This window comes from Nerophis lumbriciformis, linkage group LG16, assembly GCF_033978685.3.
Source record: "Nerophis lumbriciformis linkage group LG16, RoL_Nlum_v2.1, whole genome shotgun sequence".
Taxonomy (NCBI): Eukaryota; Metazoa; Chordata; class Actinopteri; order Syngnathiformes; family Syngnathidae; genus Nerophis; species Nerophis lumbriciformis.
Window position 1 is genome coordinate 13,414,599 of NC_084563.2, and position 14,623 is coordinate 13,429,221.

A 14,623-nucleotide genomic window follows, 5' to 3' on the forward strand; every position below is an offset into this window, starting at 1 on the left:
TTCCAACCTAAATTTTTCACAACAAGCTTTTTTATATTTACATAGTTTGGATATATCATTAATGTTGTAAATACAAATCTTTATATATCTAGAAAGGGTGGTCCTAAAGAGGTAGGCATTATTAAGAGGTCTCAAGAAGGTAACAAACACAAGAACCTATATGTGTGTGTGTGTGTGTGTGTGTGTGTGTGTGTGTGTGTGTGTGTGCCACTCACCCGATGTACTGTAGTGGATGGCTCTGATGAATAACAATCCTGCAGGTGGGACACGTGTTGTTTTCCTCCAAATACTTCACAAGGCAGCTTCGACAAACTGCAAACACACACACACACACACACACACACACACACACACACACACACACACACACACACACACACACACACACACACACACACACACACACACACACACACACACACACACACACACACACAGAGGTTACAGATTACACCAGATACATTTAAGACACCAAACAAGTCAAAATCAAGCAATGCAAGGTAATAAACGACCACAAAGTATCCCGCTGGGCATCTTCCAGTTGTACATGATAGAGTCTCCATCGATTGGTGAGCAGCTTTTAAATGCCATCAAAATGTAAGAAAAAGTTACCACCTCCAGTTCTACTTTTAATGTGTTTTTTTATGGTTGTTACTTCATTAAATGACCTTTTCCCTCACTACTATCACACCACTTTCCAGCATTTGTCTCACGGTACATGTGAAGTAAGAGGGCGCTCTCTAGTGGAAAGAAACGTCTACTACATCTTTAACAGCAGTGTCATAAAGGAAGCCCTTTCTTCATATCCATCACTGATAAATCATTCACACCATATTTTTTACATGTTATTATGGTCTGTTCAATTAAATGTGGCCATTTAAAGTTTGACCCGTGTTCAAGTGTTGTGTAAATAAAGAGCAGAGCAACTAATCTACAAACCCCGTTTCCATATGAGTTGGGAAATTGTGTTAGATGTAAATATAAACAGAATACAATGATTTGCAAATCATTTTCAACCCATATTCAATTGTATAAGCTACAAAGACAACATATTTGATGTTCAAACTGATAAACATTTTGCAAATAATCATTAACTTTAGAATTTGATGCCAGCAACACGTGACAAAGAAGTTGGGAAAGGTGGAAATAAATACTGATAAAGTTGAGGAATGCTCATCAAACACTTATTTGGAACATCCCACAGGTGTGCAGGCTAATTGGGAACAGGTGGGTGTCATGATTGGGTATAAAAGTAGATTCCATTAAATGCTCAGTCATTCACAAACAAGGATGGGGCGAGGGTCATCACTTTGTCAACAAATGCGTGAGCAAATTGTTGAACAGTTTAAAAAAAACCTTTCTCAACCAGCTATTGCAAGGAATTTAGGGATTTCACCATCTACGGTCTGTAATATCATCAAAGGGTTCAGAGAATCTGGAGAAATCACTGCACGTAAGCAGCTAAGCCCGTGACCTTCGATCCCTCAGGCTGTACTGCATCAACAAGCGACATCAGTGTGTAAAGGATATCACCACATGGGCTCAGGAACACTTCGGAAACCCACTGTCAGTAACTACAGTTGGTCGCTACATCTGTAAGTGCAAGTTAAAACTCTCCTATGCAAGACGGAAACCGTTTATCAACAACACCCAGAAACGCCGTCGGCTTCGCTGGGCCTGAGCTCATCTAAGATGGACTGATACAAAGTGGAAAAGTGTTCTGTGGTCTGACAAGTCCACATTTCAAATAGTTTTTGGAAACTGTGGACGTCGTGTCCTCCGGACCAAAGAGTAAAAGGACCATCCGGATTGTTATAGGCGCAAAGTTGAAAAGCCAGCATCTGTGATGGTATGGGGGTGTATTAGTGCCCAAGACATGGGTAACTTACACATCTGTGAAGGCGCCATTAATGCTGAAAGGTACATACAGGTTTTGGAGCAACATATGTTGCCATCCAAGCAACGTTACCATGGACGCCCCTGCTTATTTCAGCAAGACAATGCCAAGCCAGTAAAAGAGTGCGAGTACGAGACTGGCCTGCCTGTAGTCCAGACCTGTCTCCCATTGAAAATGTGTGGTGCATTATGAAGCCTAAAATACCACAACGGAGACCCCCGGACTGTTGAACAACTTAAGCTGTACATCAAGCAAGAATGGGAAAGAATTCCACCTGAGAATTTTAAAAAATGTGTCTCCTCAGTTCCCAAACATTTACTGAGTGTTGTTAAAAGGAAAGGCCATGTAACACAGTGGTGAACATGCCCTTTCCCAACTACTTTGGCACGTGTTGCAGCCATGAAATTCTAAGTTAATTATTTGCAAAAAATAAATAAAGTTTATGAGTTTGAACATCAAATATCTTGTCTTTGTAGTGCATTCAATTGAATATGAGTTGGAAATGATTTGCAAATCATTGTATTCCGTTTATATTTACATCCAACACAATTTCCCAACTCATATGGAAACGGGGTTTGTAGATAGCTTGTGCAGTTATGAAGGAAGAAAAGTAGTGTGTGCCATGTCAAAGAAACATAAAGACAAAGGTCCTAAAACAAACATACAAAAAAAAAAGAAAATAGGGCCCAGTTCTGGGGGTCCTGTCGCTGGTTGGCCTGACTGCGAGGGGCCGGTGGTCCCTTGTTCTCTGGGTACCACACCTGCTGTTTTGGGTTGGGCTCCCCGGGTGGCTGAAAAATTATGTGTTAAAAAATCCAATGTATAAAAATTCAGAACTGAAAAATGTAGTGTATAAAAATTCAGTGTAAAAAAATGTGCTGCTTCAAAATGTAAGACCCACTTCCGGTAAAATAGGACAGCCCTTAATCACAAGTGCCACACGACATGATCTGAACCCACACAGAGTCTCTTTTATCATGTTACTATGTGTGGTGTACACTGCATCCACACTTCAAGTGCAATACAAAGTTTCACCTTCTTGAGGCAGACCTAAGTCGAGGGGGAGAACGTCGCACAGCTGGAATCCGCGAACCTTTTTTCACTCAAGTACCGTATTTTCCGGACCATATGGAGCACCGAATTATAAGGAGCACTGCCGATGAATGGTCTAATTTTGATCTTTGTTCATATATAAGGTGCACCGGATTATAAGGCGGGACTTTGAGTCACATTATTATTATTTTTTGTAAATGTAAAAGACTTCTTTGTGGTCTACATAACATGTAATGGTGGTTCTTTGGTCAAAATGTTGCATAGATGATGTTTTACACATCATCTTTCAAGCCGCTTTCTAACAGTCGCTTCTGGATGCGCCGTTTTGTGGGCGGTCTTATTTACGTGGCTCACCTTCGACAGTGTCTTCTCCCCGTCATCTTTGTTGTAGCGGTGTAGCGTGCAAGGACGGGAGTGGAAGAAGTGTCAAAAGATGGATCTAACTGTTTTTAATGACATTCAGACTTTACTTCAATCAATAACGGAGCAGCATCTCCTCATCCGGAAACAACAACACAGGAAATGTGTCCCGTGAAAAAACGTCCAACCGGAATTCTCTAATAACTAAAGATCCTTGGGTGAATAATGTAAACTCACTACACGGGTATGTTTTAGCGCTTTCATGGCGAGTTTACTGACAGATATAAGTAAGAACTTTACACTACTTTATATTAGAAATGGCAACAGCGGAGGATGAATGTCCCATAACAAGACACAGAAAAAGAAGAAGCTTATCGACTACGGTGTCGTCACGGACTACAAAGGCGGAAGCGCGCAATTTTTCAGGATTTATGCAGATCTCAAATACAGATCAGCAGGTACCAGAAGGTAAGAAAAGTTTCTTTTGCATAATATTGCGAAACAAAACGCCAGATAATATGTCTTACCTTATACACACACCATAATAATACTCCTATGTTTAATGCGCCGACAATCCATCAAGCGGTGCGGCTTCATAGCTTACCAAAGTCGTACTAAAACATTTTGATGGATTTTTGAGCGCCGTGTGTAATGTTCTATATTTTCAATGGAACATATAAAATGTTGGTGATGTTTACTTGAGTCATATTGACATCATAGTGCAGCCTACACTTATCTCTTATGTTTGACTGCCATCTACCGGTCACACTTAACATTACACCATGTACCAAAAAAAATTGCTTCGAGGTCGGTAAGCAAAACCAGCATCATTTGTACCGGGTTATATGGCGCACTGTCGAGTTTTAACGGGGGGGAAAGGATTTTAAGTGCGCCTTATAGTCCGGAAAATACGGTACTTTCATTATTTCCAAAACAGTGTCTTTAACACGACAGTAAAATCCCATATTTTGACCAATTTTCCAGATTTTTTTTATCATTTGAAATGCAAGTGTTGATGTCAGCAGGTACCAGAAGGTAAGAAAAGTTGCTTTTGCATAATATTGCAACACAAAACGTCAGATAATATGTATTACTTTATACATACGCCATAATAATACTCCTATGTTGAAACACATCAAGCGGTGCGGCTTCATAGCTTACCAAAGTCGTACTAAAACATTTTGATGGATTTTTGAGCGCCGTGTGTAATGTTCTATATTTTCAAAGGAACATATAAAATGTTGGTGTTGTTTACTTGAGTCATACTCAGTGGCCTAGTGGTTAGAGTGTCCGTCCTGAGATCGGTAGGTTGGGAGTTCAAATCCCGGCCGAGTCATACCAAAGACTATAAAAATGGGACCCATTACCTCCCTGCTTGGCACTCAGCATCAAGGGTTGGAATTGGGGGTTAAATCACCAAAATGATTCCCGGGCGCAGCCACCGCTGCTGCCCACTGCTCCCCTCACCTTCCAGGGGGTGATCAAGGGTGATGGGTCAAATGCAGAGAATAATTTCGCCACACCTAGTGTGTGTGTGACAATCATTGGTACTTTAACTTTAACTTTATATTGCCATCATAGTGCAGCCTACACTTATCTGTTATGTTTTACTGCCATCTACCGGTCACACTTAACATTACACCATGTACCAAAAAAAATTGCTTCGAGGTCGGTAAGCAAAACCAGAATCATTTGCACCGGGTTATATGGCGCACTGTCGAGTTTTAAGGGGAAAAAAAGGATTTTAAGTGGGCCTTATAGTCCGGAAAATACGGTACTTTCATTATTTCCAAAACGGTGTCTTTAACAAGACAGTACAATCCCATATTTCGACCAATTTTCCAGGAGATTTTTTTTATCATTTGAAATGCAAGTGTTGATGTCAGCAGGAACCAGAAAGTTAGAAAAGTTGCTTTTGCATAATATTGCGAAATAAAACGCCAGATAATATGTTTTACCTTATACGCACACCATAATAATACTCCTATGTTTAATGCGCCAACAATCCATCAAGCGGTGCGGCTTCATAGCTTACCAAAGTCGTACTAAAACATTTTGATAAGTTTTTGAGCGCCGTGTGTAATGTTCTATATTTTCAATGGAACATATAAAATGTTGGTGATGTTTACTTGAGTCATATTGCCATCATAGTGCAGCCTACACTTCTTTTTTTTTAATGTTTGACTGCCATCTACCGGTCACACTTAACATTACGCCATGTACCAAAAAAAATTGCTTCGAGGTCGGTAAGCAAAACCAGAATCATTTGCACCGGGTTATATGGCGCACTGTCGATTTTTAAGGGGAAAAAAAGGATTTTAAGTGCGCCTTATAGTCCGGAAAATACGGTACTTTCATTATTTCCAAAACGGTGTCTTTAACACGACAGTAAAATCCCATATTTTTACCAATTTTCCAGATTTTTTTTATCATTTGAAATGCTAGTGTTGATGTCAGCAGGTACCAGAAGGTAAGGAAAGTTGCTTTTGCATAATATTGCGAAACAAAACGTCAGATAATTTGTATTACCTTATACACACACCATAATAATACTCCTATGTTTAACGCGCCGACAATTAATCAAGCGGTGCGGCTTCATAGCTTACGAAAGTCGTACTAAAACATTTTGATACGTTTTTGAGCGCCGTGTGTATTGTTCTATATTTTCAATGGAACATATAAAATGTTGGTGTGTTTACTTTAGTCATATTGCCATCATATTGCAGTCTACACGTATCTCTTATGTGTGATTGTCATCTACTGGTCACACTTATCATTACACCATGTACCAAATAAAATTGCTTCGAGGTCGGTAAGCAAACCAGAATCATTTGTACGTTGAAATCACACTTGGGAGAAACCTCACAAATTGGGCTCGTTTAGAGAAAGTAAAAAGGACGGCAAGATTGTTTAATAAATATTTCCGCATTTTCGGGACTTATGCAGATCCCAAATACACAAAAACAGACACTGATGTGTAGGAAAAGTTGGTTTTGCATATTAATAATGAGTGTGAGAGTGTGCGAGGACGTACACGTGTGCAAGCACTCCGTGACGGTGGTGGCGTCGATCAGGTAGCCCTCGCACAGTCGACATGTGATGTGGGCGTTGATGTGACACAGCTTGATCTTCCTCGTCAGCATGTCGGGGTTCTGGAGAGGAGAGGGAGGAAGAACATGATGTCATGGGAACAACATCCAGATATCACTCGCTTTTTGTCCAACACTATGCTTCCACTAAGTCGGGGGTCAGCAACCCGCGGCTCTTTAGCGCCGCCCTAGTGGCTCCCTGGACCTCTTTCAGATATGTGTAAAAATGGAAAAAGATGAAGAAAACAATTTTTTTTTTGTTTTGATATATTTTCTGTAAGAGGACAAACATGACAAAAACCTTCCTTATTGTTAGAAATCCCACTGTTTATGTTAAAATGCTTCACTAATGAGAGTATTTGGTAAGCACCGTTTTGTCCTACTAATTTCAGCGATTCTTGAACTCATCGTAGTTTGTTTACATGTGCAACTTTCTCCGACGCTGCCACAGAAAGACGTGTTTTATGCCACTCTTTCGTTGTCTTATTTTGTCCACCAAATGTTTTATGCTGTGTGCGAATGCACAAAGGTGAGGTTTGTTGATGTTATTGATTTGCTGGAGTGCTAATCAGGCATATTTGGTCAATCCATGACTGCAAGCTAATCGATGCTAACATGCTATTTAGGCTACCTGTATGTACACATTGCATCATTATGCCTCGTGTGTAGGTATATTTGAGATCATTTAATTTCCTTTACTAATGTCCTCTGTGTATTTAATTTATATATATATATATATATATATATATATATATATATATATATATATATATATATATATATATATATATATATATATATATATATATGACACATTATCTGTATGTAATATTGATAGTTGTTTGTGTGCCATGTTGTTCCAGACCACAGCAAATGTGACCCAGCTTGCAAAGATTGTAATAAATCCATTAGAAGAAGACAGCCTGCCGTTTCCTTTAACTTGGACACACACATTTATACCTTTGGCCAATCTAAGCCAGTAATTTCCAGAAGTTATCTCATCCCCTGAGAAGCCTCCATTTTACTAATGTTTTTCAACTCATTAAATGAGTTTAAAGCTTCTGTGAAAGGACTGCAGTCTACCTTGTCTGTATGCACATGTGTCATGTGAGCAAGTTTTAATGTTGTAAATGTGATGTTTTATGTGTTGTTTACTGTTATTAATGTAACCTTGCTGCTGCCCTCTTGGCCAGGTCTCCCTTGAAAAAGAGATCTTTGATCTCAATGGGATTTTTTTACCTGGTTAAATAAAGGCTAAATACATTTAAAAAAAAATAAATAAATAAATGAATAAATTCAATGTTGCAAAAATGTGTAAAATTAAAATTAAAATACAACATTTCTGTCAATGAAGATTTGCGTCAGCCTTTGATAGTAGGCTAATATAGCGACTTCCATCATGTGTTGCTTTCATTATAACACTTATATAAGACTTTTAAAGTCATTTTGATAGGAGGCTAATATAGACACTTACATCATGTCTTGCCTTCATTATAACACTTATATAAGACTTTTAAAGTCATTTTAATAGTAGTCTAATATAGCTACTATAGACACTTACATCATGTGTTGCCCTCATTATAACACTTATATAAGGATTTTAAAGTCATTTTGATAGTAGGCTAATATAGCTAATATAGACACTTACATCATGTGTAAGATGACAAAAATAAGTATAATTGTTTGTATATAGTATATCATTGGTGCAAAGGTTTAACATGTGTACAAGGATGTTTCACATGCCTTTACTGTGTATACAATTGAACAGTATTTATGTTGTTTACAATGTGTATTTATAATATGTTGTGAAAAGGAAATTTCATATTTTTTTTGGAAGCTTATCTCGTACTTGACTTTGTTTATCGGGTTAGGCGCAATAAGTGTTCAACTTCAGCCTAAACTCTTTCGGTCTGCAACATTTTTTTTTTTTTATATATACACAGGTAAAAGCCAGTAAATTAGAATATTTTGAAAAACTTGATTTATTTCAGTAATTGCATTCAAAAGGTGTAACTTGTACAATATATTTATTCATTGCACACAGACTGATGCATTCAAATGTTTATTTCATTTAATTTTGATGATTTGAAGTGGCAACAAATGAAAATCCAAAATTCCGTGTGTCACAAAATTAGAATATTACTTAAGGCTAATACAAAAAAGGGATTTTTAGAAATGTTGGCCAACTGAAAAGTATGAAAATGAAAAATATGAGCATGTACAATACTCAATACTTGGTTGGAGCTCCTTTTGCCTCAATTACTGCGTTAATGCGGCGTGGCATGGAGTCGATGAGTTTCTGGCACTGCTCAGATGTTATGAGAGCCCAGGTTGCTCTGATAGTGGCCTTCAACTCTTCTGCGTTTTTGGGTCTGGCATTCTGCATCTTCCTTTTCACAATACCCCACAGATTTTCTATGGGGCTAAGGTCAGGGGAGTTGGCGGGCCAATTTAGAACAGAAATACCATGGTCCGTAAACCAGGCACGGGTAGATTTTGCGCTGTGTGCAGGCGCCAAGTCCTGTTGGAACTTGAAATCTCCATCTCCATAGAGCAGGTCAGCAGCAGGAAGCATGAAGTGCTCTAAAACTTGCTGGTAGACGGCTGCGTTGACCCTGGATCTCAGGAAACAGAGTGGACCGACACCAGCATATGACATGGCACCCCAAACCATCACTGATGGTGGAAACTTTACACTAGACTTCAGGCAACGTGGATCCTGTGCCTCTCCTGTCTTCCTCCAAACTCTGGGACCTCGATTTCCAAAGGAAATGCAAAATTTGCATGGTTGGGTGATGGTTTGGGGTGCCATGTCATCTGCTGGTGTCGGTCCACTCTGTTTCCTGAGATCCAGGGTAAACGCAGCCGTCTACCAGCAAGTTTTAGAGCACTTCATGCTTCCTGCTGCTGACCTGCTCTATGGAGATGGAGATTTCAAGTTCCAACAGGACTTGGCGCCTGCACACAGCGCAAAATCTACCCGTGCCTGGTTTACGGACCATGGTATTTCTGTTCTAAATTGGCCCGCCAACTCCCCTGACCTTAGCCCCATAGAAAATCTGTGGGGTATTGTGAAAAGGAAGATGCAGAATGCCAGACCCAAAAACGCAGAAGAGTTGAAGGCCACTATCAGAGCAACCTGGGCTCTCATAACACCTGAGCAGTGCCAGAAACTCATCGACTCCATGCCACGCCGCATTAACGCAGTAATTGAGGCAAAAGGAGCTCCAACCAAGTATTGAGTATTGTACATGCTCATATTTTTCATTTTCATACTTTTCAGTTGGCCAACATTTCTAAAAATCCCTTTTTGTATTAGCCTTAAGTAATATTCTAATTTTGTGACACACGGAATTTTGGATTTTCATTTGTTGCCACTTCAAATCATCAAAATTAAATGAAATAAACATTTGAATGCATCAGTCTGTGTGCAATGAATAAATATAATGTACAAGTTACACCTTTTGAATGCAATTACTGAAATAAATCAAGTTTTTCAAAATATTCTAATTTACTGGCTTTTACCTGTATATATGAATGTACAACTGTTTGTTTATGAATGTACATCTGTTTGTTTATGTAAAACTGTTTGTTTATTTTGTTGACCATTAACCGAAGAAATAATAAAACTAAACTAAAACTAAACTAAATGTGTTGCCTTCATTATAACACTTATATAAGACTTTTAAAGTCATTTTGATAGTAATCTAATATAGCTACTATAGACCCTTACATCATGTGTTGCCTTCATTATAACACTTATATAAGGCTTTTAAAGTAATTTTGATAGTAGGCTAATATAGCTAATATAGACACTTACATCAAGTGTAAGATGACAAAAATAAGTATAATTGTTTGTATATAGTATATCATTGGTGCAAAGGTGTACAATGATGTTTCACATGCCTTTACTGTGTATACAATTGAACAGTATTTATGTTGTTTACAATGTGTATTTATAATATGTTGTGAAAAGGAAATTTCTTTTTTTTTTTTAAGCTAATCTCGTACTTGACTTTGTTTATCGGGTTAGGCGCAATAAGTGTTCAACTTCAGCCTAAACCCTTTCGGTCTGCAACATTTTTTTTATTTTTTTATTTGTGAATGTACAACTGTTTGTTTATGAATGTACATCTGTTTGTTTATGTAAAACTGTTTGTTTATTTTGTTGACCATTAACCGAAGAAATAATAAAACTAAACTAAAACTAAACTAAATGTGTTGCCTTCATTATAACACTTATATAAGACTTTTAAAGTCATTTTGATAGTATTCTAATATAGCTACTATAGACACTTACATCATGTGTTGCCTTCATTATAACACTTATATAAGGCTTTTAAAGTAATTTTGATAGTAGGCTAATATAGCTAATATAGACACTTACATCATGTGTAAGATGACAAAAATAAGTATAATTGTTTGTATATAGTATATCATTGGTGCAAAGGTGTACAATGATGTTTCACATGCCTTTACTGTGTATACAATTGAACAGTATTTATGTTGTTTACAATGTGTATTTATAATATGTTGTGAAAAGGAAATTTCATATTTTTTTGGTAGCTCATCTCGTACTTGACTTTGTTTATAGGGTTAGGCGCAATAAGTGTTCAACTTCAGCCTAAACCCTTTCGGTCTGCAACATTTTTTTATATATATATATATATATATATATATATATATATATATATATATATATATATATATATATATATATATATGAATGTACAACTGTTTGTTTATGAATGTACATCTGTTTGTTTATGTAAAACTGTTTGTTTATTTTGTTGACCATTAACCGAAGAAATAATAAAACTAAACTAAAACTAAACTAAATGTGTTGCCTTCATTATAACACTTATATAAGGTTTTTAATTTTTTGCGGCTCCAGACAGATTTTGTTGTTGTTGTATTTTTGGTCCAATATGGCTCTTTCAAAATTTCGGGTTGCTGACCCCTGCACTAAATGAGTAACAATACACAAACTGCTGGTCGCACTGAAAAGCTGCAGCAATGCCGCCACCTTGTGGTCGACAACAAATAATGCAAGGAGACGACCGCCACTGTAGACTTTTTTTGTTTTTGTTTTACTCTAAATTGTACAACACAAAGCAAGATTATCAAGCATGTACCAACAAATGCAACAACAAAAAATGCTATTCTGCTATCGAGAAGTGGGGCGGGTAGAACCTGGAATAATATTTTATTGCGCAAGTCACCATTTAAAAGGAGCAAAGAAAGAGCGGGTAAATATTGCCATGGCAACGACTGATGCCAAAGACATGTCTTCCTCTGAAACAGTAAAGAAGTCCCACACAAGAAATATAATACTGTACATTCATTTTGGGAGGAGATAAGCAGTTGGCTGATTTTATTATTTTGCAAGCTATATTTTTGTGAAGTGAAGTGAATTATAATTTATATAGCGCTTTTCTCTAGTGACTCAAAGCGCTTTTACATAGTGAAACCCAATATCTAAGTTACATTTAAACCAGTGTGGGTGGCACTGGGAGCAGGTGGGTAAAGTGTCTTGCCCAAGGACACAACGGCAGTGACTAGGATGGCGGAAGCGGGGATCGAACCTGGAACCCCCAAGTTGCTGGCACGGCCGCTCTACCAACCGAGCTATACCGCCCCAACATGAGTCGATTTCATACAGAAGTCGATTTCTTAAAGTGAAACCCAAACTCTCCCATTGGATTAATGATTTTAAATTACTCATTCAAATCTTGGAAAATGTTAAAAAATAGAAAAGCTCTTATATTTAACATATGTTGTCTTTATTGGTTAAACATAAGTTGTTTTAAATCAGGGGTGTCCAAACCTTTTGGCCACAATGGGCTAAAAAAAATTTGGTCGAGGGCCGGAAGCCGACTGCATTGTAAAGTTACATACATACAGTATACTGTATATATATTTTATATATATTAGGGTTGTACAATATACCGGTATTGGTATAGTACCGCGATACTAATGAATCATATTCGATACTATACCGCCTCTAAAAAGTACAAAATCTATTTTAGTTTTTTTTTTAATTCATATTATGTTTATAAACTCGGGAAATGTATGCCTGGACACATGAGGACTTTGAATATGACCAATGCATGATCCTGTAACGACTTGGTATCGGATTGATATCTAAATTTGTGGTATCATCCAAAACTAATGTAAAGTATCAAACAACAGAAGAATACAATATTATTACATTTTAACAGAAGTGTACATAGAACATGTTAAAGAGAAAATAAGCAGATATTAACAGTAAATGAACAAGTAGATTAATAGTCCATTTTTACAGTTTGTCCCTTATACTGTTGACAAAATAATAGGATTATAAATGACACAATATGTTACTGCATACGTCAGCAGACTAATTAGGAGCCTTTGTTTGTTTACTTACTACTAAAAGACAAGTTGTCTTGTATGTTCACTATTTTATTTAAGGACAAACTTGCAATAAGAAACATATGTTTAATGTACCCTAAGATTTTTTGTTAAAATACAGCCAATAATGCAATTTTTTGTGGTCCCCTTTATTTAGAAAAGTACCGAAAAGCATCAAAATCCATTTTGGTACCGGTACCAAAATATCGGTATCGGGACAACACTAATATATATATATATATATATATATATATATATATATTTTTTTTTTAAATGTATATATATATATATATATCTATATATATATATATATATATCAAAAAAATATATTATATATATATATAAAAATATATTATATATATATATATATATAAAATACATATATGATATATATATATACATATATATGTACATATTATATTAATATAATGGATATAAATGATAAATGATAAATGGGTTGTACTTGTATAGCGCTTTTCTACCTTCAAGGTACTCAAAGCGCTTTGACACTACTTCCACATTTACCCATTCACACACACATTCACACACTGATGGAGGGAGCTGCCATGCAAGGCGCTAACCAGCACCCATCAGGAGCAAGGGTGAAGTGTCTTGCTCAGGACACAACGGACATGACGAGGTTGGTACTAGGTGGGGATTGAACCAGGGACCCTCAGGTCGCGCACGGCCATTCTCCCACTGCGCCACGCCGTCCTATATATAATAATAATTAATATGATTGGATATATAACAGTATTTAAAAGTTTGACTCCTACCTTGTTTACTTCTGTGACGACCTCCTTAAAGTTTTGTAATCAACCGGAAATATCAAGCAGCTAAAATGCACCAAACATGGATAAGTGTGGAGAATGTTTAGCATTTTTCTAATCATGTTTTATACTGGATTTTTTTTTAAAATGTTTATGTTGTTTGGACGTTTTTCATAAAATCCACAATGTTCAGTGTGCAGGTTGTGTAATGTGTGACTATGTGTGTTGACATGTTGTGTTGGTTGGATAATTTTTATTTGGTTTTACACCATGACTAGGGAAGGTTGTTTGTATTAGGCCAAATAAGTGAATGCTGCGCAAACTTCTGTTCAGTGGGTAATTAAAGATCATTGAGCTGTAATAACCACGTTGTCCACTAGATGGCAACATAATGACAGCATCAAAATTGTTAGACTTGCAAAATAAAGTTAAAAGTTAAAGTTAAAGTACCAATGATTGTCACACACACACTAGGTGTGGCGAAATTATTCTCTGCATTTGACCCATCACCCTTGATGCATCATGATGAATGCAATCTCTCTGTGGGTATGATTCCTTATTAACTCATGGCATTTTGCGGGCCAAATTGAAGAGGTTGGCGGGCCGTAGTTTGGACTGTTTTAGATAATAATAATAATTTTTAATCTAATATTTGTATTGTCTCTTACTTTTACTTTCCCTTAACAAATGTTTGTATCAGGATGTTAACTGCTCAATCTGGTGGATATTTGGAAATATTCAAATGTATTTATCCATCCCATCCATCCATTTTCTACCGCTTATTCCCTTTGGGGTCGCGGGGGCACTGGAGCCTATCTCAGCTACAATCGAGCGAAAGGCGGGGTACACCCTGGACAAGTCGCCACCTCATCGCAGGGCCAACACAGATAGACAGACAACATCCACACTCACATTCACACACGAGGGCCAATTTAGTGTTGCCAATCAACTTATCCCCAGGTGCATGTCTTTGGAAGTGGGAGGAAGCCGGAGTACCCGTATTTAAAAGTGTCAAATTTTATGTATGTTTATAGTCAATTTGTCTGTGTTAAATTGTTCAATAA

General features: G+C 37.1%; 1 protein-coding gene across 2 annotated transcripts in view; it reads right to left on the reverse strand.

Annotated features, from left to right (window-relative positions):
- Positions 1-14,623, reverse strand: part of LOC133617004 (polycomb group RING finger protein 3) — a 122,191-nt gene that overhangs the window by 41,319 nt on the left and 66,249 nt on the right. For both annotated transcript variants that reach the window (XR_012050887.1, XM_061976645.1), the window contains exons 3-4: positions 6,345-6,462; positions 216-312 (exon numbers count right to left, since the gene is read on the reverse strand). Coding sequence is in view for 1 of the 2 variants with exons in the window: in XM_061976645.1 (XP_061832629.1) it covers positions 216-312; positions 6,345-6,462 (215 nt within the window). In the remaining variant the exon portion in view is untranslated. The remainder of the gene's footprint in view (positions 1-215; positions 313-6,344; positions 6,463-14,623) is intronic.